Source organism: Planococcus citri, chromosome 4 (assembly GCF_950023065.1).
Source record: "Planococcus citri chromosome 4, ihPlaCitr1.1, whole genome shotgun sequence".
Lineage (NCBI taxonomy): Eukaryota > Metazoa > Arthropoda > Insecta > Hemiptera > Pseudococcidae > Planococcus > Planococcus citri.
In genome coordinates this window covers 58516722-58542443 of record NC_088680.1, presented here as the reverse complement: position 1 = coordinate 58542443, position 25722 = coordinate 58516722, and the positions used below count along the sequence as shown (strand labels likewise).

Here is a 25722-nt window from a genome sequence, read left to right as displayed (position 1 = left end):
GCAGGGGGTGCAATTACTCCCATTGCCGTGGACTAAAATGTTGTTCAAATGTTTTTGAAATTTTTCATTTTCATGGTTTGTTTGATACTTTATTTTCAAATTTTAAATTTTGACAATTTTTCTATTTAAAAAAAAAAAAACTTCATTTTTTATTTAATAAAGAGATTTTTCAACCTAAACGCTAGCATAATGCTAGCGAATTGCTAGCGTCGATCTCTCTCATGGTATAGTTTGCTACTCTTAGATAAAGTGTGTCATCAAGTTGAATATAAGCTCAAGGTGGTATCTTGTTGAAAAGTAAGAAGAGTGACATCACTCTTCTTATACTATCCCAAGATGCTAGCGTTATGCTAGCTCTGAGCTGGGACAGTCGCCTAATTTTTGGAATTTCCTGGAAAACTACCACCTGTTAAAGGTAAACACCCAGAATTTTTAAAAATTAACTAATAGTAATTACTTTACTGATCAAAGTTTTTCTACGCTAGCAAAATGCTAGCTTCTTGCTAGCATAATTTGCGCTAGCGTAAATGGTGCCGGAATATGAGACACTTTTTGCAAAAATTGCTAGCAAATCAGTCGCGATTTAGTCGCATGTACCTAGCAGAATGCAGAGCAAAGTGCCAACAAAATGCTAGCTTTTTGCTAGCTTTGTGCCGGCTACGTGCTAGCTATTTGTGCGCAATTCTGCTACTCTAATGCGACCTAATCGCAACTGATTTGCTAGCATTTTTTTAAAAAAGTGTCTCAAATTCCGGCACCATTTACGCTAGCACAAAATTTGCTAGCATTTGGTCAACTGGGTTGACCCATTTGTTTGTTTTTTCATGGTCATCTGCCTGCCTTTCAGATCTCTAGAGGTCACTGACCTACTTGTCGAGCTTTCCGAGGTTATCTATCGATGTGTCTGGCTTCCTGTCTGGTCTCTTTAGGTCATTGACCCATCTGTCTGGTTTTTCATGGTCATATATGCTTGCCTTTCAGACCTCTAGAGGTCACTGACCTACCTGTGTAGCCTTCCGAGGTCATCTATACACATGATGGCCGAGCTTTCCAGGTCAATGACCCATCTTCCTGACTTCTCAAGGTCGTCTGTCCTCAGGGCGAATCTGGTGCGTCCTCTCACGGTCATCGGCTTGCTTGTATGGGCTCTTGAGGTCATTGACCTGGCTGTTTGGTCTCTTAAGATCGTCGTCTGTTGTCTGGATTTCCAAATCTCCAAAAATCAAATTAAAATTGCATAAATTCAAAGGCCATGGAAGCTCCGAAAATTGATTTGCTGTTTCATAGAGCAATAAGGCCATGCTACGTATGTCGTATATGTAAAGTTGTCTTAAACAGTTTTTATGGTATTTTTGGAAATCTGAAAATCTCCAATATTTATGTACAGGCTCCAGAACGGTTTAAAATCTCTCTCAATTTCAGCATGTTTAAATTAAAGTAAATTTTAACCTTTCAACTTCGTTGTGTAAAGCTTTGTGGAAATGTCAACTTTCAAAAATCTACCAAAAGCTCTAGAACTGCTCAAAACGACTAGAAATAGTTTTTAATCGATTTGGGAGGGCTGAAAATAAATCGGATTCTAGATTTATAGGCCAATTTGGTGAACCTTTGACTTTTTGTATGCATTTCTGATTTTCAAAAATTCGGTAAAAATCGACAATCTCTCTTAAGCGTCCGAATTTGTAGCTGGTGATATACACATAATACTTGCACGTTCATTCAAAGCTTTGCCTGGTTCGAAAAATTTTCGGCTAGTTGAGGCCACCCCCCCCCACCCTCCTTTATTCGAGGTATCCAATTAATAAATAAATTTCACTTTATCGCTAAAAAATCAACAAAATTTCTCACTTTTTACCAAATTGTTCACAAATTTTTCATTTTTGTTTTAAAATGTCAAATAGTGCCAAAATTCCTCTATGTTAATTTTACTAAAAATTGTCAAGAATTCTCGCTTTTCAATCAACAAAAATTGTTGAAAAATCTTGATTTTTATTTACCTACAATGCAATGGAATTTTCTGATCTGACACGATCTGATTTGAATGAAACTATGCGTAAGCTAGATTGGAAAAGCATAAATCTCCTAAAACCCTCATTAACCAAAATTTCAGGTACCTACCAAAGTTGAAGTATTTTTGAATTTTTGGTGAATTTTGGAAAATTAAAAAAAAAACTCAAAGTTGTTTACTATTATTTTGCAATTATTTTTTATGTACCTACTTAGCTATACTCAAGTAGGTATATAATTTTTTCCTTTAATTTTCTGAAAAAAATTGAGCAAAATCCGATAATAGGTAGGTATAATAAAGCACAAAAAACATATATCTGTCATTTAAAACTTTTCATGCAGATTCGCAGAGGATACTTTACCCCCATTTTTCGAACATTTCGCCAACATTTTTCTGTGAACTGCCCCACCCCACATTCGTGTTCACTGAAAAAATGAGCGGAATTGGTGACTGAAAGACCGACCTACGAAACGAGGTTAGAGAATACCTTGACCTAGGTCGTTATTTCTGTTTTTGTAATTTTTTACCTACTCTACTTAGAAGTCTTTAAAAATTTACCGATAAAGAATCGTATTTTTTTTTCTAGGTTAGGTTTAGGTACAAGTTTTTTTTTGTAATTTTAATATTCGGTGCTTTTTAGAGCAATATTTTGCTTCGATACCAACGCGATCAATTTCAATGAATATTTCAACGATACATTTCAACGATACAAAAATACGAAGTTGCTAAAATCATAAAAATTTCAGATGGTGACTTCTGTTTACATAGGATGCATTCAAGTATGTATGACATTTCGAAAAAGGTGAAGTCGACGAAAAGTAGATTAGTATAATTAATTATACCTATCATTTCGTGTTTATTCAAATACATATTATATCTTACTCTCGTGTTTTTTTATTGTTTTCAAATAAGTAGGTAGGTACTAGGTACTTAAAAAAACACACCAACCCCGATTCTCAGAATTGATAAAAATTGATGAAAAAGACATACGTAGGTATACCCTGGATTGATATAAAAAATTAGCGAGGAAGATATTATACTTTGAGTGGAACACTACCAAGATCATACAAAAATTTATCACCTGTCAAAATTTCAAGTGCTAAAGTGCGTTTTTCGATTTTTGGTGAATTTTTGATAATCGAATTTAGGCCAAAAATGAGGGGGAAAAATCAAACTTTTACCAAATTGACCAAGAAAGCTGAAATTTGGGATATACCCTATTTTCGACATGCCAAATCGATTGGAAACGGTTTCAACCCGTTTTGAGCAGTTTTGGAGCCTCCAGCAGATTTTTGAAACTCGAAATTCCCACAAAATTCCATCAAATTGGAGTTGTAAAGCTAAAATGTGTTCTAAAAACTAATTTCAATACGCTACGAAGTACTGCAGGTGAATTTCAAGTCGTTTTGGATCCTCCGGTGACTTTTTGAAAATTCCTGAAGCCCTCAGCAGATTTTTGAAACTTGAAATTTCCCCAACATTAATTTGTCAAATGGAGTTGGCAAGCTGAAATTTACTTCGCAGACTACATGGTGATTTCAAATGGTTTTGAAGCTTCCAGCTATGTACTTTTAGGAAATTTTAATTTTCCAAAAAAACGTCATACCTAAGTACAACCTTTCAACAAGTTGCTGGAGGCTCCAAAACGACTTGAAATTCACCAGCAGTCAACTTCGTAGCGTATTGAAATTAGTTTGCAGAATGAATTTCGACTCTCCATCTTAGTTTGATGATATTTTGGGGAAATTTCAAGTTTCAAAAATCTGCTGGAGGCTTTAGGAATTTTCAAAAAAAGTCGCTGGAGGCCCTAAAATTACTTGTGCTCACCTGAAGTCGTCTTCAGAGGGTGTTAAAATTGGAGTGTAGAGTAAATTTCAGATTTCCATCTCCATTTGATAAAATTTTGTGAAAATTTAAAGTTTCAAAAATCTGCTGGAGGCTTTAGGAATTTTCAAAAAGTCGCTGGAGGATCCAAAACGACTTGAAATTCACCTGCAGTACTTCGTAGCGTATTGAAATTAGTTTTTAGAATAAATTTCAGCTTTACAACTCCAATTTGATGGAATTTTGTGGGAATTTCGAGTTTCAAAAATCTGCTGGAGGCTCCAGAACTGCTCAAAACGTGTTGAAACCGTTTCCAATCGATTTGGCATGTCGAAAATAGGGTATATCCCAAATTTCAGCTTTCTTGGTCAATTTGGTAAAATTTTGATTTTTTTTCCCTCATTTTTGGCCTAAATTCGATTATCAAAAATTCACCAAAAATCGAAAAACGCACTTTAGCACTTGAAATTTTGACAGGTGATAAATTTTTGTATGATCTTTCGATCTACCTTTGTAAGGTTTGAAAAAATTCGTGCAAGTCCTATGTTAAAACGCAAAATCTGCGATTTCGGCTGACCTGTCAATCAAAATGGCCGCCATTTTGTAAGTAAGGCCAAATTTTTTTGGAAAGTTTGCTTTAAAATGTCCCTTAGGATGTCCCCTTTAAGAAAAAAGTTGTTCCGGAGGATCTGCGGGGGGGGGTGCAATTACTCCTATTGTCATATGCCGGACTATATCTTGAAATTGAGCCTTCTCTGGTCAAAAAACATACCTATCTTATCAAATTTCAAATATTTAAATGTCCATCTGTTTCCGAGCGTTTGAAAGGGAAACGTCGTATTAAATAAAGGTTAAGTACATACTAGATAGCCTATTATTATCGTACATGTGTTGAATAATAATGCAACATTTTCGGGGCAAAATATTAGAGAAAAAAACGCATATTAAATAAACATATCCCAAGTCGGATGTTTCAGAAAATAAAATGTATCCTATCAATGTTTGATTTAGCCCGACAAGACTGAAATTAGTATACGATAACTCTTATCAACTGAGAAGACCTTTTGAGATTAGCTAGGTTTGGCCTTTACTTGGTTCAGGTAGATATAGTGAAATTCTAACACTCGTTATCTCATTTTTGGGTACGATTGATCGAACGAATCGATATATGAAATAAAATTCTAACGTTTTAAACACTTCTCGCTCGCGTATTAAATATTTACTTCATCGTTAAATTACTTACACAATTCTCGGGTTTCATGCTGGTAAAAATGGATTGGAAGATGAGAAAATATCGTGTTTGTACCACGTGATCGGTGACCAATTCCCTGTATACCTATCATGGTTTTTGAAAGTTCGTTTACTTAGGTATTTGTAGTTCGTAAAAAATTTAAATTTAACCTATAAAACGACCAAACGTATTTATTAACTTATAATTTAAGCTTACGATGAACTATATGAGGAAGACGAACTACCTACTTAATCGTTACGTCGTCGTAGAATGGTTTTTTGGAGCGAGATGAATTTTTCATGAAAGCTACTCCAGTTCTTGGAAAAATGGACTAGTGTTCGTTTTATAAAAAGTGAGTATAAAATAATAAATATATGTAGAAGCTCAAATGTAAGTATTGTTGCTGAAAAATTCTTACAGCAATTTTTTTTTTCTCGAAAAGTAATTGGTTAGGTACCTGAACCTGCAGTAAAAAAGTAAAATGGTACTTAGCTTAGTGCGAATGGATTCGTACGGTATAGTTAGTCGGAGGTTATGCCGCCAAAACCCCTTATGCATTTTGAGTCGTGTAAGCTTTAATAAGCTGCACATCAAAAGACACCGCCCTAACCATTAATGCACTCTTCACGCTAAAGTTTGGTTTTATTATTAATCTTCCCTCGGCGAGTGAACGAAACCTGACACAAAAGGCGCATCTCGCTTTGATTTGCCAACGTGAGTACAAAGCCATGAGTACACTCGTTTCTTTCTTACAATGTATGCATTCTACGTACTTACAATGTCGTCTGAATTTTCCTGATTGGCTGTTTATTCCGTTTTCATATTTTCGAGTGTCGTCATTAAAATTCCCTTTGATCTTGCAAAAAACAATGGAATGCGAATAGGGTAAGGGAGCATCGTGTAAGCACCGCTCGTTTATCGCGATAAAATATGATGTTTCGCTTTAAATCGCTACACAGTACAGAGTAGGTAAAGTGCATAGCACGAGGTAGGTAGGTAGGTAGGTAAAAGTACATAGGGCATTATACAGTAACGTAGGTACCTAACCGAAGAGAGAATTTTTCGAATTCGGATAATGAGACTGAGAGAGGTGCAGAGTGCTTGTAGAAAAGAGAAAAATTTCAATCCAGCCGAGTCTAAAAGTATTTGGCGAAATGCTTGTTTTTCATGGTCGACTGTGCAGATGTAGTAGAAATATCTACAGTGTGTCCTTTAAGGTATGCTCCCAAAGGCGTGCCGATAACATTTGACTGGTCGAGTAGGTGAGAGGATTTTTTTTGTGGTTAATATTTTCAGTGAAAGGGTGTTCGAAAAATCGCTAGATGTTGTTATTGTTTTTTTAAGTACTTAGCTTTTTGGAGGGGGAGGAAGCATGGGGAGCCGTTGGGAAAGTCATTGAAAAAATGCAAGTCCAAGTACCTAATCAAAAAATTGAGAGTTCCATTCTACAATAGGCCACAAATTGCACGAATTGATAAAAAAATAAAATAGCCAGTTTATTGCTATGACAAACATATTAGGTACCTATTTTTGTGGGTTTCTATGGAGTAGGTTGGACAAAAACCATAATTATTTAACCCCATTCCCCCCTCCCACCGAAATTGAGAGATGAGATTTTAATGTTTTTTGTATAACTTCGTATTTTTTAGAATCCTATAAAAAAATAAAATAGTTTAAAGGTACCTAGAGTGATTCTGTTCGCACTGTTTAGTAGAGCTTTGAAAGGAGATTCGAAACCATTCTTTCGAAATCATAAAATTTTGAAATTGAAAATTGAGATCAAATTCATGTAAAATCCAAGACTTCCTGCCATTCAAAAAATGGGGGGGGGGAGTCAGTAGATATTATTTATTCTAAAAAAATCTGAGCACTTTGAATTTTTTGGTTTTTTTATCCATAATTTTCTCCAATGGTTATAGCGTAAGAATTTTTGAAAAAATTGCCTAATAAATTTCCTCGTTCACGAACACCTCGATTTCGAAAGCTGTAATTTGATTTTTAAGCTATTTTGAACCTATATCGAATCAATTGGATTTTCTAGTTGTGGAAAAATTGCAACGAACGAGGCCAAAATGAAATTCAGCATCTAAAAACTCGAATTACTCGTGATTAATAGTTTTGGTTTTGGCGAACCTTTCAATCGATTTAGGCACAAATTTCCAAAATTAAATTCTGCCTGTCCGAATCAAAAATTTTCTCCAGCGCGGTTATTCGTTGGAGTCTGCTGGAGGCTCTAGAAAGATTTATTTCGCCGACCCTACGAGTCTCTGCGGTGAAGGGAGGACCCCCTTGAAGGGATAGAGCATCCTTAGAGCAAGTTAGAGCATCCATGTTCCGACGTTAGAGCACTTCCCTTCCCCCTCACCCCAGAATAACCTGTTTAGCCTCTCAAGGTCGGGTCGTCTGTCCACAGCTATCTTGCCACCAAAAGTCACCTTGCCCGCTGGGTCGCACAAGGTCATTGGCTTGTCTGTCTGGCCACTCAAGGTCATTAACTTGTCTCTTTGCCCTCTGAAGATCATTGGCCCATTTTCGGACCTCTCAAGGTCACTGACCAATTTGTTCAACTTCTCAAGGTTGGTTGTCTGCATGGCTGGCTTTCTGAAGGCCATCTCTTTTCCCCTCCGACCTCTCAAGGTCATTGACCCGTCTGTCTGATCACTCAAGGTCAACAACTTGTCTCTCTGCTCTCCCCAAGGTCATTTATCCGCCTGCCCGGCGTCTCAAGGTTATTAACCTGATGGTCTAGCCTTTCAAGGTTAGTTGCAGATGTCCGTCTGACTTTCTGAAGGCCATCTCTTTTCCCCTGTGACCTCTCCAGGTCATTGACCCGTCTGTCTGATCACTCAAGATTATCAACTTGTCTCTCTGCACTCTCCAAGGTCATTTATCTGCCTGCCTGACCTCTCAAGGTCATTAACCTGTCTGTCTAGCCTCTCAAGGTTAGTTGCAGATGTCTGTCTGACTTTCTGAAGGTCGTCTCTCATCCCGTCTGACCTCTGTAGGTCACTGACACGTCAGTCTGGTCTCGTTTGGCCATTGAGGTCGTATGTCTGGTTTCTCAAGGCTGTCTGTCTTCCTGTCTAGCAACTTTAAGACAATGACCCGTTTGTCATGGCCTATCAAGGTCGTCTGTCCGCCTTTTTGGCTTCTTGAGGTCATTGGCCCTTGAGTCTGGACCCTAAAGGTCACTAAACCAATCTGTCTACATAGCTTCTCATGGTCATCTGTATGTTTTTCTAGCTTCCCAAGGTCGTCTGTTTTTCCTGTTCAGTCTTTTCAGGTCACTGACCCGTCTGTCTGGTCTCTTCAGATCATTGAGGTCGTCTGTCTGGTTTCTCAAGACCGTCGGTCTTCCTGTCTAGCAACTTCAAGTCATTCACCCGTTTGTCATGGCCTCTCAAGGTCGTCTGTCAGCCGGTTTGGCTTCTTAAGGTCATTGACCGTTGAGTCTGGGCCCTAAAGGTCACTAAACCAATCTGTCTATACAGCTTCTCATGGTCGTCTGTGTGCCTTTCTAGCTCACCAAGGTCGTCTGTTTTCCTGTTCAGTCTTTTCAGGTCATTGACCTGACTGTCTGGTCACTTTAGATCATTGAGGTCGTCTGTCTGGTTTCTCAAGGCCGTCTGTCTTCCTGTCTGGCAACTTCAAGTCATTCACCCGTTTGTCATGGCCTCTCAAGGTCGTCTGTCAGCCGGTTTGGCTTCTTAAGGTCATTGACCGTTGAGTCTGGGCCCTAAAGGTCACTAAACCAATCTGTCTATACAGCTTCTCATGGTCGTCTGTGTGCCTTTCTAGCTCACCAAGGTCGTCTGTTTTCCTGTTCAGTCTTTTCAGGTCATTGACCTGACTGTCTGGTCACTTTAGATCATTGAGGTCGTCTGTCTGGTTTCTCAAGGCCGTCTGTCTTCCTGTCTGGCAACTTCAAGTCATTGACCCGTTTGTCATGGCCTTTCAAGGTCGTCTATCCGCCCGGTTGGCTTCTTAAGGTCACTGACCCTTGAAAGTGGACCCTAAAGGTCACTAAATTAATCTGTCTATATAGCTTCTCATGGTATCGTCTGTGTGCCTTTCTAGCTTACCAAGGTCATATGTTTTCCTGTTCGGTCTTTTCAGGTCATTGACCCGTCCAGGCCATTGACCCTCGAGTCTGGACCCTAAAAGTCACCAACCAATATGTCTATAACACCAAGGTCGTCTCTTAAAGTCGTCTGGCCTTCAGAGGTCATTGACCCGTAGTGATGTTATGAGCATTTGCTCCTAATATTTTTGAGCAAATGCGCAAAAGCATGTGACATATGTATCAAAATACACGCCAGAGGTCGTTATTAACAAAACAACTTATAAGAACACCCAATGTCGGAATATGAAATGATTGAAACCTTTTTTTTTTTTTTTTTTTTTTTTTTTTCCATTCTATAAGATAATGAGTTTTGATTTTATTTGATTCCCAAAGATTGAAATATTTGAAAAAGATGTTCTTCAGAAAATTCTTCTTTTTTCCCCTTTTTTTGAAATGATGTCCTGTTTGTTTGACACTTTGTGCTCACTCTTTTCTATTTTCTAATCATGGAACAAATACAAATTTTGAGACTCTCTCTGCTGAAAAATATTGAGGTATTATTGGGAAAATGACTTATTTTTTCATATTTTAAATCAAAAATTTTTGAATTTCCATTTATTCTTTCCTTATTTTGAAAATTTAAATTTCCAAAAATTTTTTCTCATGTGGAGATAAATTTTTGGAAAAAGAAACACAAATTTTGAGACTCCTCCTTCTAAAAAATATTGAGGTATTTTAGGTGGAAATGACTCGTTTTTTCATGCATATTTTAAATCAATAATTTTTGAATTTTCCACGTCATATTCTTCCCTTATTTTGGAAGTTTATTTTCTAAAAATTTTCTCTCAAGAGATGACAAATTTGAGGAAAAAGATCTAGACATCTGAAAATTTTTTTTTTAATTGAAACAAAATTCGAAATGCTTTGGTAACTGTGAGAGCCACAGTGGCAGTTATTCCGAGTTTGCTGGTGCCAAAGCCCAAATCCAATAATCCAATTTCATTATTTTATTTTAGAGCATTTTTTTTTTCAAAACCTTTAAAACCAGAAAATATGAAAATCCGTTGGAAATTCCAAAAACAACTCGAACCAACTTTTTCAAATTCTGATTTTTTTCATAGAAAATAAACCAAGTTTGAATTCTTAAAAATTTGTAAAAAAATCTGAAAATGTTTGGTATGTGAAAAAGTCTGATCATGTCATAATTTTTCGATTTCTTTTGTATGATATAAAAAAAGGATACCTACATCTTCTATTTCGCTCCAAATGATACCTAAAATAAGTACCTATAGGTATAGAATTTAGGTGATTTTCTTCAATTGAATGTTGCGTGTTTCTTTGAGCATTTCTAGTGTTATAAAGGTCCATTTTTGAAATTTTTGTAACTTTTGGGAATTTTTTTCAGGCATTAGGTTGTTCTAAAATTACCTAATTTTCAATTTTTTGCATTGAAAATCTACTTTAAAAAGCTGAAAAAATTACAATAAGACTGAAAAAAAATTGTCTGACTAGTTGAAATTTTTGGTAATTTTCTTTCTTAAAAAAATTCATTTGTAAGACTTTTTTGGTTGCTTTTTTGTTTTTTTTTCTTCTTAATTAGTGTGAAATTTCAATTTTTGTGAGCTTGAAAATTTTCTAGAACTTTTATTTTTTGATAGAACATTTGACATTTTTATTAGATACCTAGGTACTTGCGTGATTTTAGGAACACCTTGTACGCGTCATTTTCGCGAATAATTTTCTCAAGTAGCATCTCTCCAGATTACTTTTACTTTCACATTGCGCTATATTTATTCACGCGGCGTTCCTTTTACCTTTTTTTTTTCTTTTTAGACAATCCTATTGAAGCCGAGTTGACTTTCAACATCGTCATGACAGTCGGCAAACTCATCTTCCTGCTATGGATCATCTACGTAACATCAGTTCACAGTTTCCGAGGCCGAGGTCGAGGTAAAAAAAAAGCTCGAGTGGAAAAAAAGGACCCTATAATGGAGCAAATGGCCGATATCCAAACTGGCATAGCTTGGAAGAAAACCGATTGGGATCGAGATTACGAAATAGCCGAATGGACGACCACATTCGTCGAATTGGTAGCCAAAAGTAAACTATTCATCGATAAAACTTTATTAATCAAAGAGTTCATGGAAAGTCGCCATAAGCTGTTTATCGTCACTTTCCCGAAACAATGGGGCAAGTCGACGAATTTAGACATGTTGGGTAGATTTTTACGTATCAAGTTGGACAGCAAAGGTAGATTGGTTCCGAGGAATAAAACCCTGAATTATCGACTGTTCACCAAAGGTATAATAATTTACAAAGATACCGACGACGGTACGTTGAACAAGGAGAAATTAAAGACTCCTTTGTTGATCGCCCAACATACGGATTTGATCGAGCAACACCTAGGTATGTATCCTATCGTGCACATGAGTCTGAAGAAATACAAAGGTTTGGCTGTGCAAACGATGGAAATGACTCTGGGCCGATTTCGAACAACCGTGGCTAAAATGTTCAGAAGTTATTATCGTTTGTACTCGAATCTGAGACGTAAAGTAGACGAGGCGAAAAACCAGCGAGAATTACAGAAAGCTAAACAAGATTACGAAGTTTATCGTAAATTTTACCTGGGAGAACATCAAAATAAAACTGTTTACGAAGGCAGCATCAGAACACTTTGTAAATACCTCAGCGAGTACTACTGTCGAAAGGTATTCGTCTTCATCGACGAATACGACACTCCTGCGATGCATTTCCATTACAAAATACGATACGACGAAGCGGAATCCGAAGAGTATTTGAGTTTTTTCCACCAGTTGATGATGAAATCGTTCGTAGAAAATGAATACCTCGAGAAAGGAATGATCTGCGGTGTATTCAGGCTACCTGATCTGTTACCTTTGAACTCTGCCATAGATATCCAAGAGAATAACCTGCTGGGAAGCCCGATAGCTCAGTATTTCGCCTTCAATCAAAAAGACATGGAGTTGTTGCTGAGAGATCAGAAAATCAATCCTCATCAGCGTCGAAACGCTTTAAAATGGTACGGTTGTTATTACATCGCTGGTAATCCGAATTTATGCTTTTTTAATCCCAACTCTTTGGGTGATTTCTTCAATCTGAGACAAATTATCGGCGAGTGGAGGGGCAGTGATAATATGCAAACGGTCCAGATGATCTATAGACACAGCTGGGCTCGTGAAATCGTCAAAGGCTTACTCAATAAAGATAAGACTATAATGAACGTCGACGTTTTAATGTTTACCAAGACGATGATGGCGGATTTACACGAGATGATTTTTAAAGAAGTTGATCCGCAGTTTATTCATCCGGTACCTGATATGGTATTCAAATCGTATTTGTTCAATTCGGGGTATATGATTGTGGACCCTTCTCAGTACCCTCTACCTGAGAACTTCACTTCGGTCGAGTTGCTCTTGGTTAGTGAAGAGGTGAGCGTCGAATTGCACAGAAAAATGGCCGAATTCCTCGCTCAAAAATGTATCTATGTTTTTAATCATTTGAGATTCGCCCGAGCTAACCTTATTTATTACATAGAAGCTGATAAGAAATCGCCCAAGGAATTCATACGATCTTTGGAGAAATTATTTTCTCAATTTCGACATTTTTACTCGGATCGTAAACGAACTGAGATGTTGTATTTGTACGACGAGTATTGTTCCCAGGTATTGGAGGTATTAGCTTTAGAGGTCCAACTAGTGGAAGACTTCGATGTACAAGTCTACAGTCGTAAAGTATTAGGACCCGAGGTGGTCTTAGTCAATAATCGGTTACGATACGGAGCCATTATCGAACTAACGACGAATTTGAAATCGCCCCAGAAAGCTTATCATCAAGCCAGAGGATTCAAACACGTGTTTAAAAGATTTCCTCATATTGAGAAGATTAAATTTGTTGGTATCAATTCGCTGTTTACGGTTAAAAATGTCGAGCTTGTGGGTGAAACTGTGTATTTGGTTGATCCTGAGGGGCCACCGATCATTCCGGAGATGACGTACGTGAATGATACCTATGAAGGTGTTGAAAGTTATTCGAGAGATGAGCAAGAGGATAGAAGCGTACAATATTTTGATCTGAAGGATAGTAAAGAAGTTATAGAGAGTGGGAGTTATGATGATGAGAAAGATTATGATGAAGATGCTCAACCTAATATGGTTGCTGGACCGGATGAAGATAAGAAGGCTGATTCGGAAGGCGCTGAATATTGATGTAGGTACCTATATTTTTCTGATTATTTGCTGTCTACATTTTTACCATCAGTTGATCAAGATTATAAATTGTGATCTTTTTGAAGATTCGTGGATTAATTTTCCGAGGCAAGAAAATACCTACGTAACCAACTCGAATAGTTCTTTTTTCCAAATGTTGACAGGTACCTATACTTAACAACTCTTAAGATGGTTAAAAAAAAAATAATTTTCAAAATCCTTGTAAAAGGGCATCTTTATTCAAAAATTTTTCTCATTAAGTATGTTTCATTTTTCAAACGTTTTTCAATTATTTTTGATTTACATCTCTACGTTCTTGATTTTTTCACCCTATTTTGTAAAGAAATGTTTCAAGCTGCATCCTTCAATTTGAACGAAATCAAGCCAAATCGAAAGAGGATATCATAAAATTCTCGCAAAAAAAGGTCATGCACTAAAATTGATTTTTGGATTTTTTTGACAAATTTGAAAAAATTTGAAAAATCAGAAAACATTGTGTTTAGGGTAAATTTTTAGTTCATTCATTTTTTTCAAAACAAAATCATTTCCACCACTAACTCCACTTTCCCTTCAAAAACTACTAGTGTTAAATCATCCTGGAGCCTCCAATGAGTTTTCAATTTCGTACCAAAAATTTTAAATCACTCTAAAAAGGTCAAAAATGAACATTACAGTCTAGGTACCTATTATAACTTCGATTAGGTAGGTAGAGAGGTAGATAGGTAGGTAGTGATTATCAAGCACCTATTCCATCTTTGTTAGGTCATTCTAGAGCCTCCAAAAATTTTATTTGGTGTTAATTGGGCATCTACTCGATTGATTTTAGATCATTCTGGAGCCTCCAACAAGATTTAAATTATTTCCAGGAATTTTAAAATGCTCTGGAGGCTCCTAAAATGGTCAAACTGATGTCCAATAAGTACTAACCAAAGCTATAGCTGCCAAAATTCATTTTTCCCCGCCTTATACATATAGAGCAATAAATCTCTGGAGAAAATTGAATAGGTGCTCTCAAAATGACTTAAGAGACTGGTACTAATTTCGAATTGGGTGAAGGGAAGGGAGAAGAGGGAAAAAGTGGGAAAAAGGAGAGAAAGTTCAAAAGGTTCTTTTGTTGAGCAATTTTTTTGATATTCTGTATAGGTACCTATCTAAACTTTTGTAACATTCCATAAATTTGATTTGATGTTATTTTATCAATTTTCTGTACCTACATATAATTTTAAACAATTTGTATGTGTATTTTATCGTTGATTTTATAAACATTTTGTGTTGTTTTGTACAATTTATTACAACATTTTTATGCAAATCTTTTCGCACGGTTTTCAGTAATATTTTTTTTCACCAGCCAATTTAGGCGATTTTTTCACAAATCAAATAACAAAATTTTAAAATTATTTTTACAGTATTTTTTTTATGTTTTCAATTCGCTAAATTTTTGGTGATTTTGAGGAATTTTAGCCATATTTTGAATACTTTGTGCAACCTTTTTACAAAACTTTTGCATTGGGTAGGTACCTACCTACATCATCCATTTTTGTGTCAATTTTGCAATTTTGTAGATCATTTTAAGAGATATTGTGAATAATTTCGTGCAATTTTTTTTCAAAATCATCAAAAAATTGTCATAATTTTATAAATTTTTTAGGTATTTTCATTTTTGACATTTCTTTCCAATTTTTGTTGGGTTGAAATTTGATTGTTTTTTTTTACAATTTTCAAGTAAATTTCTCTTTATATTCAATTCGTTCGCGAATAATTCATCAAAAATTGAGTAAATGAATCGATTCGTTCGCGAACGAGTCACTTATATAAATCAATTCGTTCGCGAATGATTCTCCAAAAATTATCTAATTCGTTCGTGAATGATTTGCCAAAAAATTAAGTAAATGAATCGATTCGTTCGTGAACGAGTCACTTGCACGATGACGAATCAATTCGTTCGTGAATGATGCTCCAAAAATTATTCAATTCATTCGTGAATAATTAATTAATTATTGATTCACCAAAAATTAAGTAAATGAATCGATTCGTTCGCAAACGAGTTACTTACACGAATCAATTCGTTTGCGAATGATTCACCAAAAATTATTCAATTCGTTCGTGAATGATCTCCCAAAAATCAAGTAAATGAATCGATTCGTTCGAACGAGTCACTTACACGAATCAATTCGTTCGCGAATGATTCACCAAAAATTATTCAATTCGTTCGTGAATGATTTCCCAAAAATCAAGTAAATAAATCGATTCGTTCGCGAACGAATCATTTATACAAATCAATTCGTTCGCGAATGATGCTCCAAAAATTATTCAATTTATTCGTGAATGATTATTGATTTACCAAAAATTAAGTAAATGAATCGATTCGTTCTCAAACGAGTCACTTACACGAATCAATTCGTTCGCGAATGATTCAATAAGAAATCATTCAATTTGATCGTGAATGATTCACCAAAAATTAAGTAAATGAATCGATTCGTTCGCGAACGAGTCACTTACACAAATCAATTCGTTCGCGAACGATTCACCAAAAATGATTCAATTCGTTCGTGAATGATCTCCCAAAAATCAAGTAAATGAATCGATTCGTTCGCGAATGATTAACCAAAAATTATTCAATTCGTTCGTGAATGATCTCCCAAAAATCAAGTAAATGAATCGATTCGTTCGCGAATGATCTCCCAAAAATCAAGTAAATGAATCGATTCGTTCGCAAATGATTAACCAAAAATTATTCAATTCGTTCGTGAATGATTTACCAGAAATTAAGTAAATGAATCGATTAGTTCGCGAACGAGTCACTTATACAAATCAATTCATTCGCGAATGATTCACCAACAAATTATTGGATAATTTTTTGTAAATTCAGATCAACTTCATGCACTTGAAAAAAAATGTTTCATTTTTTCTTCTACATTTTAATACCAATTGCCAATGTCACTGTCTTTGAGCAAATTTTGCCAAATTTGGTTGATTTTGAAAAATTCTTCTTCAATTTCAAACTATTTCGCCCTTTTTTAAATGTAATTTTCACCATTTTTTTTTTTTTTTTTTTTTGCAAATTGAAGAAATTTTATTTTCAATTTTGGGTAATTTTTCACTTCTATCAAATTTTTTCAAAAAAAAAAAAAATTTCTATTTTTATATACTTATCTACTTAATACCTATTTATTTATTTTTATACAAATTTGGTCGATTTGAACAAATTTTTTCCAAATTTGTGTTTTTTTTTTCAAGCTTTGAACAATGTTTTACTTTTTGCAAAGGCTCATTTTTCGTTAATTTTGGGCAATATTGCACTTTCATCAAAATTTTTTTTCATTTTTTGAATTTTCCCCATTTTTATTAGTATTCTCAACTTTTATTAACTTTTATGCAAATTTGGTCGATTCGCGTTTTTTTTTTCAATTTAAAGATAATATTTTTTTCAATACTTTTGTGCCATTTTTACCAATTTTATGCAATTTTCGTTAATTTTTCGTTGATTTTTGAGTGATTTTGAACTTGACTTTTTTTTTCAATTTTTTCCATGTTCATAATTTTATATTGATTTTTACACAAATTTGTGGTCAATTCGCTTTTTTTTAATTTCAATTAATTTTTTCCAAATTTTTGCGTCTTTTTACTAATTTTACACATATTGAGTTGATTTTTGTTGATTTTGAGTGAAAACCTCTTTCTCAATTTTGATTTTCTTTTCAAACTTCTTTGCATTTTTAAATCATTTTTACCAATTTTTGCATATTTGATCAATTTTTAGTGTTTTTGGGTAATTTTCGACTATTTTCTGCCATTTGGTAACGGTTCAATTAATATGGAATGATTCTATTTTTTTTTTTTTTTTTTTTTTTGAATTTCGACTTGAACAAACCTAGAATCAATTCCCTATAAAAAAGTATATCTAAATTCCTACTAATTTCCTATCAACAAAGTACACCAGCGTACTAAGCTATAATAACAAACGATTACCCTTGTAACTACTTCCGAACATAATTAAAATCCAAACCACTTCCTTCGAGCCCAGTTCCTAGTTCCTTCTTCGGTCACCCTGGCGATTTTTTCACCAAGTGTCCAAGACAGACACGCTTCAAAACACAATTGCGTCCTGAACCAGCATCGTGACGCAAATGCTGCTGTAGGTAATATAGCGATTGTAAGCTTATGTGACAATGCGACGCTGATTATAATCCATGTTGTAGCATTCCATTACTGAATATAAAGCTTATTATATATTCAAACAAAGAAAAAAAAGGTGTCCATTAACGATTCGACCAACACCAGTGGGAAATTTCAGTAAGGTCGATTCGTTATTTAAGTAGATATGCAAATGAAAATAATTAAAAAATCTAATTCGACTAGCTCTTTGATAATTCTTTATTCGTTATCACAATTATAAAATAAGATTTTTATTTTTTTTCGTCAAAAAGGCGAATACTCGTACGAAGTAAACGGTAAAATACGTAGATACTTAGGTAAATAATAAACATAAAACATTCGATAACGATCGCGATCGGCGTAAATTAAAAACAATAATTAACAAATAGATAATAAGTAATACATTTTTAAAGCACATTTTGTTTTTAAAATTTAAATCTAACGTTATGTAAAAATTAAAAAAAGGAAAAAGAAAAGAAGGGGAAAAACATCGTAGGTAAAGCTAACAACTTATCACACATCAATCACAGCTTTGTTGCTGAGACCACAATATCATCGTATGAATTACTATGAAACTTCGGGGCTGATATTTTGGTATCGTGAATTTTATTCTCTCTTTCTGGTTACACTCGTATTTGATTATACGTACAATATTTCGGTAACATAAAAATACGACGTATTATGCTGTTGAATGAGTCGAGCTCGAAGCGCAACCGTATAATGTTATCATTATAAACGACCGTTTTTATGTAAATATTCTAACGAACTTTACGAATGATATTTTAAAATGAAAGAAAGAAAAAAAAGTAAAAAGGAAGCGTTCTTGACAAATACTCGACACAATATAGCATAACATTACACCTATCACGATTACTAATTAGTGATCATTCGTTTTAAACTTTTATCTAAATTTATACTAAAATTATTCAAAAAATGTTATCTATTTGGCGTGGTTCAGCAAAAAAAAAAAAAATTAAAATTAAACTAAATTAGTCAAAAACGACTTAGTTACGATTACGAACTAGAGAAGGAATACGATGCTAATATCTGCTGCAGCAGGGACGAAGAATTTTCCAGCGAAACTGTGTGTTCGCCGTTTTCATCGGTTTGCGAAATCGAGATACCAGTAGTCGATTGTAAAATTTTCAGATATTGTTCTTGGTTGGTGGAATTGCGTAGTTCGTCGTTTAACAAATGCGTCAAACTCACTATCTGTTGATTAACGTCTCCTGAGCTGCTTTCCTGTGAACAAAAAAAAGAATACGTTTCAAAAAATCGTCCATACAGATATTATAAGTATGCACGTATTTTGTCCATATGTGAAATTCTTGAGCATAAAAAACGAAACGTAAATAGTAAATACGAGCAGTATAAATATTTATCTACATATGAAGTTGGTCGGAAAGATTTTGCGTAACGATAACATATGTGGCTGCTAAACCTGGTGATTTCAACGAGCATTTAAAGAAAAGACAAAAAAACTACGAGGCAGGAAGGGAAGGGAATTTCAGGCTGGAATACTATTCCAAGAAACGTTACACAATTCATCTCACGTATTAAAAAATCCGAAATTCAGAGTCTGCTCTATTTTCGAGGCGTCGTTGAGTCGACTGGACATGGTTTTAGCTCGTTTTGGAGCCTTAAGGAATTTTTTGGAAATTCATTCTCCCCCCCCCCTCTCAACACCGCCATAAAATATGGATATTTTGAAAATTTGGCATTTCTAAATCATAGCTGGAGGCTTCAGAACGACTTAGAACCATCTTCAATCGACTCAGGAAGTTAGTTTGCAAAACAGACTAGCTTTTCAACTTCATCACGAAAAATATTGTGAGAATTTTGGATGAAATTATGAGAAAGTTTTTTGTGAAATTTTGAGAAATTGATTTGTAAAATTTTGAGAAAACTGTTGGTAAAATTTTTAGAAAATTAATCGTACTTAACATTTTTAGAACTTTTTTGTGGAATTTTGAGACATTTTTTGCAAAATTTCTAGAGAATCTTTTGCAAAATTTTGAGAACATTTTTTGTGGAATTTTGAGAAAGTTTTTTGTTAAATTTTGAGAAATGAAATTTTCAGAAAATTTTGTGCACAATTTTAAGAAAGTTTTTTTGAGAATTTTTGAGAGATTTTTTTGTGAAATTTTGAACATTTTTTTTGTAAAATTCCAAGAAAGTTTTTTTGAGAGAAATTTTAGCGAAAATTCCAACATTTAAAAATCTGCTGGAGGCTCCAAAGCTGCTTCAAACGATTTGAAACCGCTTCTACTTGATTCTAAGAGTCAACAGCTCTGCAGATCAGTTTGCTAAAATTTTGATTTTTTTTGCATTTTGACCCAAATTTTTTTGATTTTTAAAAATTTATCGAAAATTGAAAGATGCACTCGAGCATCTGAAATTCTGGCTTGTGATGTATTTTTGTAGGCTCTTTCGATTTAGCTGTCTCGGGTTCAAAAAATTTTCTTCAAGTCGAGATACGCCTTTATGAGATTCAAATTTGAAAAATTGTTAAGGATTAAATTACGCCGGTTTCCAATTTTTTGAAATTTTTTTCAGAAATTTCAAAAACTAGTAACTTGAAATTTTTTAAAATTTTCTGGGCTAATTTTTTCCCTCATTTCTAAAGAATGTTCAAAAAATTTTATAAATTAATATTCGCAAAAATTTAGTTAGAATGATATCTATCAAATAATAATAAAAAATTACACAAAATATTGATAAAAAATTTTTTTTCAAATCAAAAGACAGGTTGAAAAATTTACGTAATATTGGTCGAAAAAGTACTGAAAAGTGGATTTAATGTTATTAAAATTGAGATAAACAGCGCAAAAATTACTACTTAAGAAAGATTTAAATGTGCATTTAACTCTACGAAAATTTATGAAAATTGTATAAAAATTGGAAGCGTTACTGAAATTGCGAATAATTTCAAAAAAGCAGATGAAAATAGCAGAAAATTATTTTTGAAACAGATAAACCAGTGACATGTAAATTGTGCAGAAGTTAACTTGTGTATTTGAAAATTAAGAAAAATCAGAAATATTTTAAATATCACATTAATTGTGTTACTAGTCTGTCAATTAAAAGATGAATCTTTTTTTTTCGATCTATTCGAAAATTCTTCATTTTCTAAATTACGAGCATATACTGATTTAATAACATCTCACTCATTTTTTATTAAATTTCTGACCAATCATGTCCAAAAAATATAATTTAAAAAAGAAACAAGTCAAAGTTATGTCACATCCTGACTACAAAAAAATGTACCTATTTCAAATCGAGAAAAAAACAACTTCCGAAGAATTTCACAAATTATTAAAACACGAAATCCGAGCCCTATACAAATTTTCAAAATCAATAACATCGATTCGAGTGCTTTAGCACCTCGTTCATAATGAATTGTTTCGAACAAAGTTGAATGATCGATAACGATAACGCTACTATTAAAATTAAACGTTTTAATACCTTGGTGGCAGGTTGTAAAGTGATGACATCTTGAGAACTGACACCAACGGTGGCTAATTCGGTATTATTTTCCATTTGAAATTCAACGTCTACGAAAAGGTAAAAAGGGAATAATTAATAATATTACTAAAATTAGACGTTCGTTTATTTAACCTGATACTATGGTAATTATTCGATATTCGCAGAAACGTGTTAAAAAAAATAGCCTCTTTATTACTTTGTAACTGAACGTTATTCACGGTAGGAGTAGAAGAAGGAACAGATTGGCTGGCAGTAGTGGTAGTAGTAGTAGTGTTTGGAATCACTTCGACTTTTTTCTTCCTCCTGTGGGCATTCCAACCTCTAGGAGACTATTGTAAAATAAAAAAAGATTAATAGGTGAATAATTTTACACAAAATGTACATATAATGATTCAATGTTCACAGTGCATGGAGAAAAAATTCACCTTCATGTCAGCAGGAATCAAGTCGGCGTGATTTTTACGATGATGATTGAGTAATTTGGCTCGACTAGCGTACTGTCGAGGGCAATACTCGCAATTGAACGGGTTCGAGATCACGCTGCCAACGTGTTTGGCATAAGGATCGTTTAAAACTGTACCCTGAAACAAAATAAATGGGCACAGGAATTAGGATTATGACCAATGATATTTGATAATAAAAAGTGCTGAATTGTTTATGAAAATGCTTACTCGTTCTAAATTTCCAGGTATTTTTGCTCCGGGGTGACTTTTGATGATGTGTGCTTTTCGTTTCGAATTACTTTTGTAAACCTGGAACAATAGTTTGAAATACGTGAGATTTCAATAAAATTGAGCAAAATTTAAGTGGTAAAAATAAGTTTTAAAAAACGTCAAAACTTATTAAAAATCACATTAAAATGATGAAAAAAAAATCACTATGAGGTAATAAAAGAACTCGAAAGTCGAAATCTCAAAAAAAATATTATAAATTGCCACAAATTAATAATATTGTATGAAAATTGAATAAAATTTCGAGGAATTGCATTGCCAGAAAAAATGATTCTAAAAATTGTAAAAAAAAATCAGGTAATTACGCAAAATTTTGAGAAAATTGTATAATTTGCAAAAAGGTGAAAACATTTGAAAATGAATATAAAGTGACATAAAATTCAATATGCAAAAAAAAAAAATGGAAAATTGTAAAAAGTGATCAAATATTAGGTATTCAAAAGGAACAAAATTTTACCAAGTTCAGCCTTCTACTTTAATTTGATCAAATTTTCATGTTTTTTTGCATAAAAGATGAGTCAAATTAAAATTTTTTCAAATTCGCCAAAAATTAGCAAATAAAATTCAGCATCTGAAATTTGACTTTTTCAATTTTGGGTAAGTAATTTTTTATGCACAATACAAAATTTAATATTTTGAGCAAGTATTCAAAAATTTTCTAAAAATCAAAAAATCAGCTTGAATGGCTGGAAATATTGTTTTATTGGTTGTTTTACGTGGCTCAGTTGATAAATTCAAAGTTTTACCACCAGCTAAATTTCATTAGCTGGATTTCATTTTTCATTAATAATCAGGGCAATTGTTTACGAAGGAACTCAAAAAATGATCGAATTGAGAAAGAAATCCTAAATTAGATTTGAATCCTATTTGAGACGTCTTGAATCGAATAGAGGTGACTTCGAGCCATTTTAAAGCAGTCAGCGATTTTTTTTTTGCTTTTTGACTTTGAAAAAATTGTTATTAAGAAAAGGGCTAAAATGACATTTTTGCACCAACAAAATTAGGTACACAGTTTTTCGACCTTTTTGATCAATTTTACCACACATTTTCAAAAAATTATTTCGGTCAGTTCAATTTTGTATTTTATTGAGGTAGTTGCTGTTTGTTTTGGGAACTAAAAAATTAAAAAATCTGCTGGAGGCTCCAGAATTTCTAAAAAGGAGAACAAAAAATTAACCAACTCTCAGGTTTTTGCGTTCCAACTTGCAATCGAAGAATTTTCATTTTTTTTTTTTTTTTCAAAAAAAATAATCGTTGGAAAAAATGTTGGATTGGAAGGGTCAAAATAGAATTTCAAAATTGCTCCTAAATCGGCCATAAAGAGTTACAAATAAGTATTATTCGAGTTTTAAAATTTGAAATTTATTTTTTCTCTTTTTACGACTATATATTTTTTCAGAACCAAGAAATCCGAAAATGTGATGAAGGCTTCAGAATAGCTCGAAACTACCACTAATCGGTTCCGGAGGTCAAAAATAGAGTAAAAACCAAATTTTAGCTTTCTACCTCAATTTGATGAGATTTCAAGTTTTTCATGGAAAATTACTGAAATGCGAACAATCAAAATTCGCCAAAAATTAACAACCGAAATTTAGCATTCAAAATTCAACTCTGTGATATATTTTAGAGTGCTTTTTCATTTTTTTTTGTTCAATTTTTTAAAAAAAATCAGGTAGAAATTTTTGAATGATTTTAAAACATTCAAACTTTACACTTGATACTCACTTTATCGCAATACAAACAATAAAAGTTACAGTAGGCTTTCAAAATTGGCACATTTAATTCTGGAATTGAATCCAAACTGACACCAGGATGAAACGAATTCAAATGGTTAACCAACATTCCTCTTCTTTTAAATCCGATGTTACAAATATAACATTTGTAAAAATAATCGTTCACGTTTTCGGTGATCAAACTCTGCACAGAAAAAAACGAAGCGATTACGTGAGGGGAAAAGCCATTCAAATGCCATTTTTTCGTAGTATTTTTTTTTTAACATACCAATACTTTGGTAGGCAATTTCTTCTTAAATGATTTTTTAACGATAGATCTCTTTTTTTTACTAGTCGCGTTCATAATTTCTAAGCTTTTCTTTTCACGTTCTTCGGAATGTGTGTTTTTCATGTGTTCGGTTAGTTTATCTTTTCTTTTGAACTGTTTCCCGCAATTAGCGCAAAGGAATTCGCGTTCATCGGAATGTCTAAGAAAAGAAAAATACATCAGAATGCTTACAAATAAGAAAAAAATCATAATTGGGTATTAAAAAAATCGCAAAATGGGCATACCTCAACATGTGACTTTTGAGTTTATACTGGCTTTTGAAACTTTTCTTGCATAATTTGCAACTAAAGGTGACTTTACAATGACATGCTCTTATATGCTTACGAATATATTTATATCGATCATATTTCTGCACAAATCAAAGATATCATTAATACATTCGGATTTGTAAAAGTTTAATCATTACGAGTGACAAAACGTTGGCTCACTTTGGGGCAATGAGGACACGTGTATATGCCATTGACTGCGTGACTATGAACATGTTCTCTCATAGCGGTTAATTTTAGGAACGTTTTCTCACAGATTGGACATTCCAAGACGGAATCGTCTGAAAAATAAAATAAATGTAAAATTAATCCAACACAAGACTCAAAAAAAAAACCATTGCGTTAGATTTTCTCACCAGAATGAAATCGCTTATGCACATTTAACGCAGCAGGATTTTTGAATTTTTTCTTACAAGGACGACATTCGAAAGTTTTCTCTTCGATTTTCTCTTCCATATGATCGTCACTCTACAATACAAAGAAAAAAGGGCGTTAAGTAATCAATTCCAAAATTACAATTTATAGGAACCCTCGACGATGTATACCTCTTCGCTATTATCGCTGTTCTCACGTTCGATGTTCTTATCAGTCCAGCGTTGAACTTTTAAACCATGTTTAGCAACGTGAAGGATGAGTTGTTGTTTTTCAACGAACGATTGACTGCACTGAGGGCAACTATTGTTCTGTGAGGAGGCGTCTTCTTGATGATGAGGCTTCGATACGAGATCCGAGTTTGTCTCGACGTTGTCAGCGGCGTGAATTAAAATATGCAGATTCATGACAGAAGAGTTTGAAAATGTTAGATCGCAGTAAGAGCATAACCAAAGGGTCCTATATTGCAAGAATAAACACATTAGGTACCATACCATTAATAACAGTAATTAAAAAATAACTACTACATAGACGAACCTCATATAAATTATGAAGTAACTTACTTATTTAATTTATTTTGCTTGTTTTTAATACCGCATTTTGATTTCACCTTGGAATTCTTACACGAATCTTCTTCAGTTAGATCATTCGAACTGGAAAAAATTGAAATAAAAAAAATTAATCCACATCATAACCAAAAATGAATTAACGGTACAAAATGTTACTCAAGAATTAACGATTCGTAGGATTACAACAGACATGAAACAAAAATAGTAAAAATTTTACAATTTTTTTCTAAAAAAAACCGCTCATATCATCTTACAGTGCATCGTATGCATCATTACAAAAAACACGTTATGCTCTACTTCCGGATACAAATTTCAAAATGCAATTCGTGAGTGGCTAATGAGGCTTCGATTAATTGTTTGATACGCATAGACATAGACAATGAATAAAAATAACCAATTTAAAATTCACCGAAAGCTTTGATCGGCGGTCTAGTCGATTTTTAAACAAAATATCTTTACGTTGATCAAGGAGTTTATGAGGCAAATAAACAAGCTTTCGTGAAGCGAAACGTTGCAAATTAAATTCCGACTTGTTCAAAAATTATGACCATTGCGAAGAATAAATAAACGGTAGCATGAGTAGAAGAGAGATGGAAATTTACGTGAGCCAGTTTCTGAAATGAAATATTTTTGATATTCAACTAAAACATTTATTTATTCAAAAATCGAGTGACCGTTTCCTACCGTTTTAGAGATCAGTACATACGAATATGAATTTTTTTTATTATTA

The 25722-nt window shown here is 33.7% G+C and overlaps 2 protein-coding genes across 3 annotated transcripts in view; one reads left to right on the top strand and one right to left on the bottom strand.

Moving 5' to 3' along the window:
- The first annotated feature begins 4960 nt into the window (after window positions 1-4960).
- Window positions 4961-14433, top strand: LOC135843394 (uncharacterized). 2 transcript variants are annotated; one of them, XM_065361266.1, is made up of 3 exons: window positions 4961-5200; window positions 5275-5415; window positions 10960-14433. In XM_065361266.1, exon 3 carries the CDS (start codon window positions 10998-11000, stop codon window positions 13350-13352), a length of 2355 nt encoding a protein of 784 aa, XP_065217338.1. In that variant the 5' UTR covers window positions 4961-5200; window positions 5275-5415; window positions 10960-10997; the 3' UTR covers window positions 13353-14433. The 2 variants fall into 2 exon arrangements, with proteins under 2 accessions (XP_065217338.1, XP_065217337.1); XM_065361265.1 differs by having other exon boundaries at window positions 4961-5415.
- Window positions 14434-17702: 3269 nt separating this feature from the next.
- The window catches only part of LOC135842317 (PR domain zinc finger protein 10-like), a 32634-nt gene continuing 24614 nt past the window's right edge, over window positions 17703-25722 (bottom strand). Inside the window, exons 12-23 of the mRNA XM_065359713.1 lie at window positions 24987-25076; window positions 24597-24882; window positions 24408-24519; window positions 24214-24332; window positions 24010-24134; window positions 23726-23924; window positions 23450-23641; window positions 21665-21745; window positions 21419-21574; window positions 21190-21322; window positions 20973-21061; window positions 17703-18749 (exon numbers count right to left, since the gene is read on the bottom strand). Coding sequence (XP_065215785.1) covers window positions 18522-18749; window positions 20973-21061; window positions 21190-21322; window positions 21419-21574; window positions 21665-21745; window positions 23450-23641; window positions 23726-23924; window positions 24010-24134; window positions 24214-24332; window positions 24408-24519; window positions 24597-24882; window positions 24987-25076 — 1810 coding nt within the window. The 3' untranslated portion in view covers window positions 17703-18521. The remainder of the gene's footprint in view (window positions 18750-20972; window positions 21062-21189; window positions 21323-21418; window positions 21575-21664; window positions 21746-23449; window positions 23642-23725; window positions 23925-24009; window positions 24135-24213; window positions 24333-24407; window positions 24520-24596; window positions 24883-24986; window positions 25077-25722) is intronic.

Coding starts and splice junctions, on each gene's coding strand:
- LOC135843394 (XM_065361266.1), top strand. CDS start 10,998: ATGACAGTCGGCAAACTCATCTTCCTGCTATGGATCATCTACGTAACA.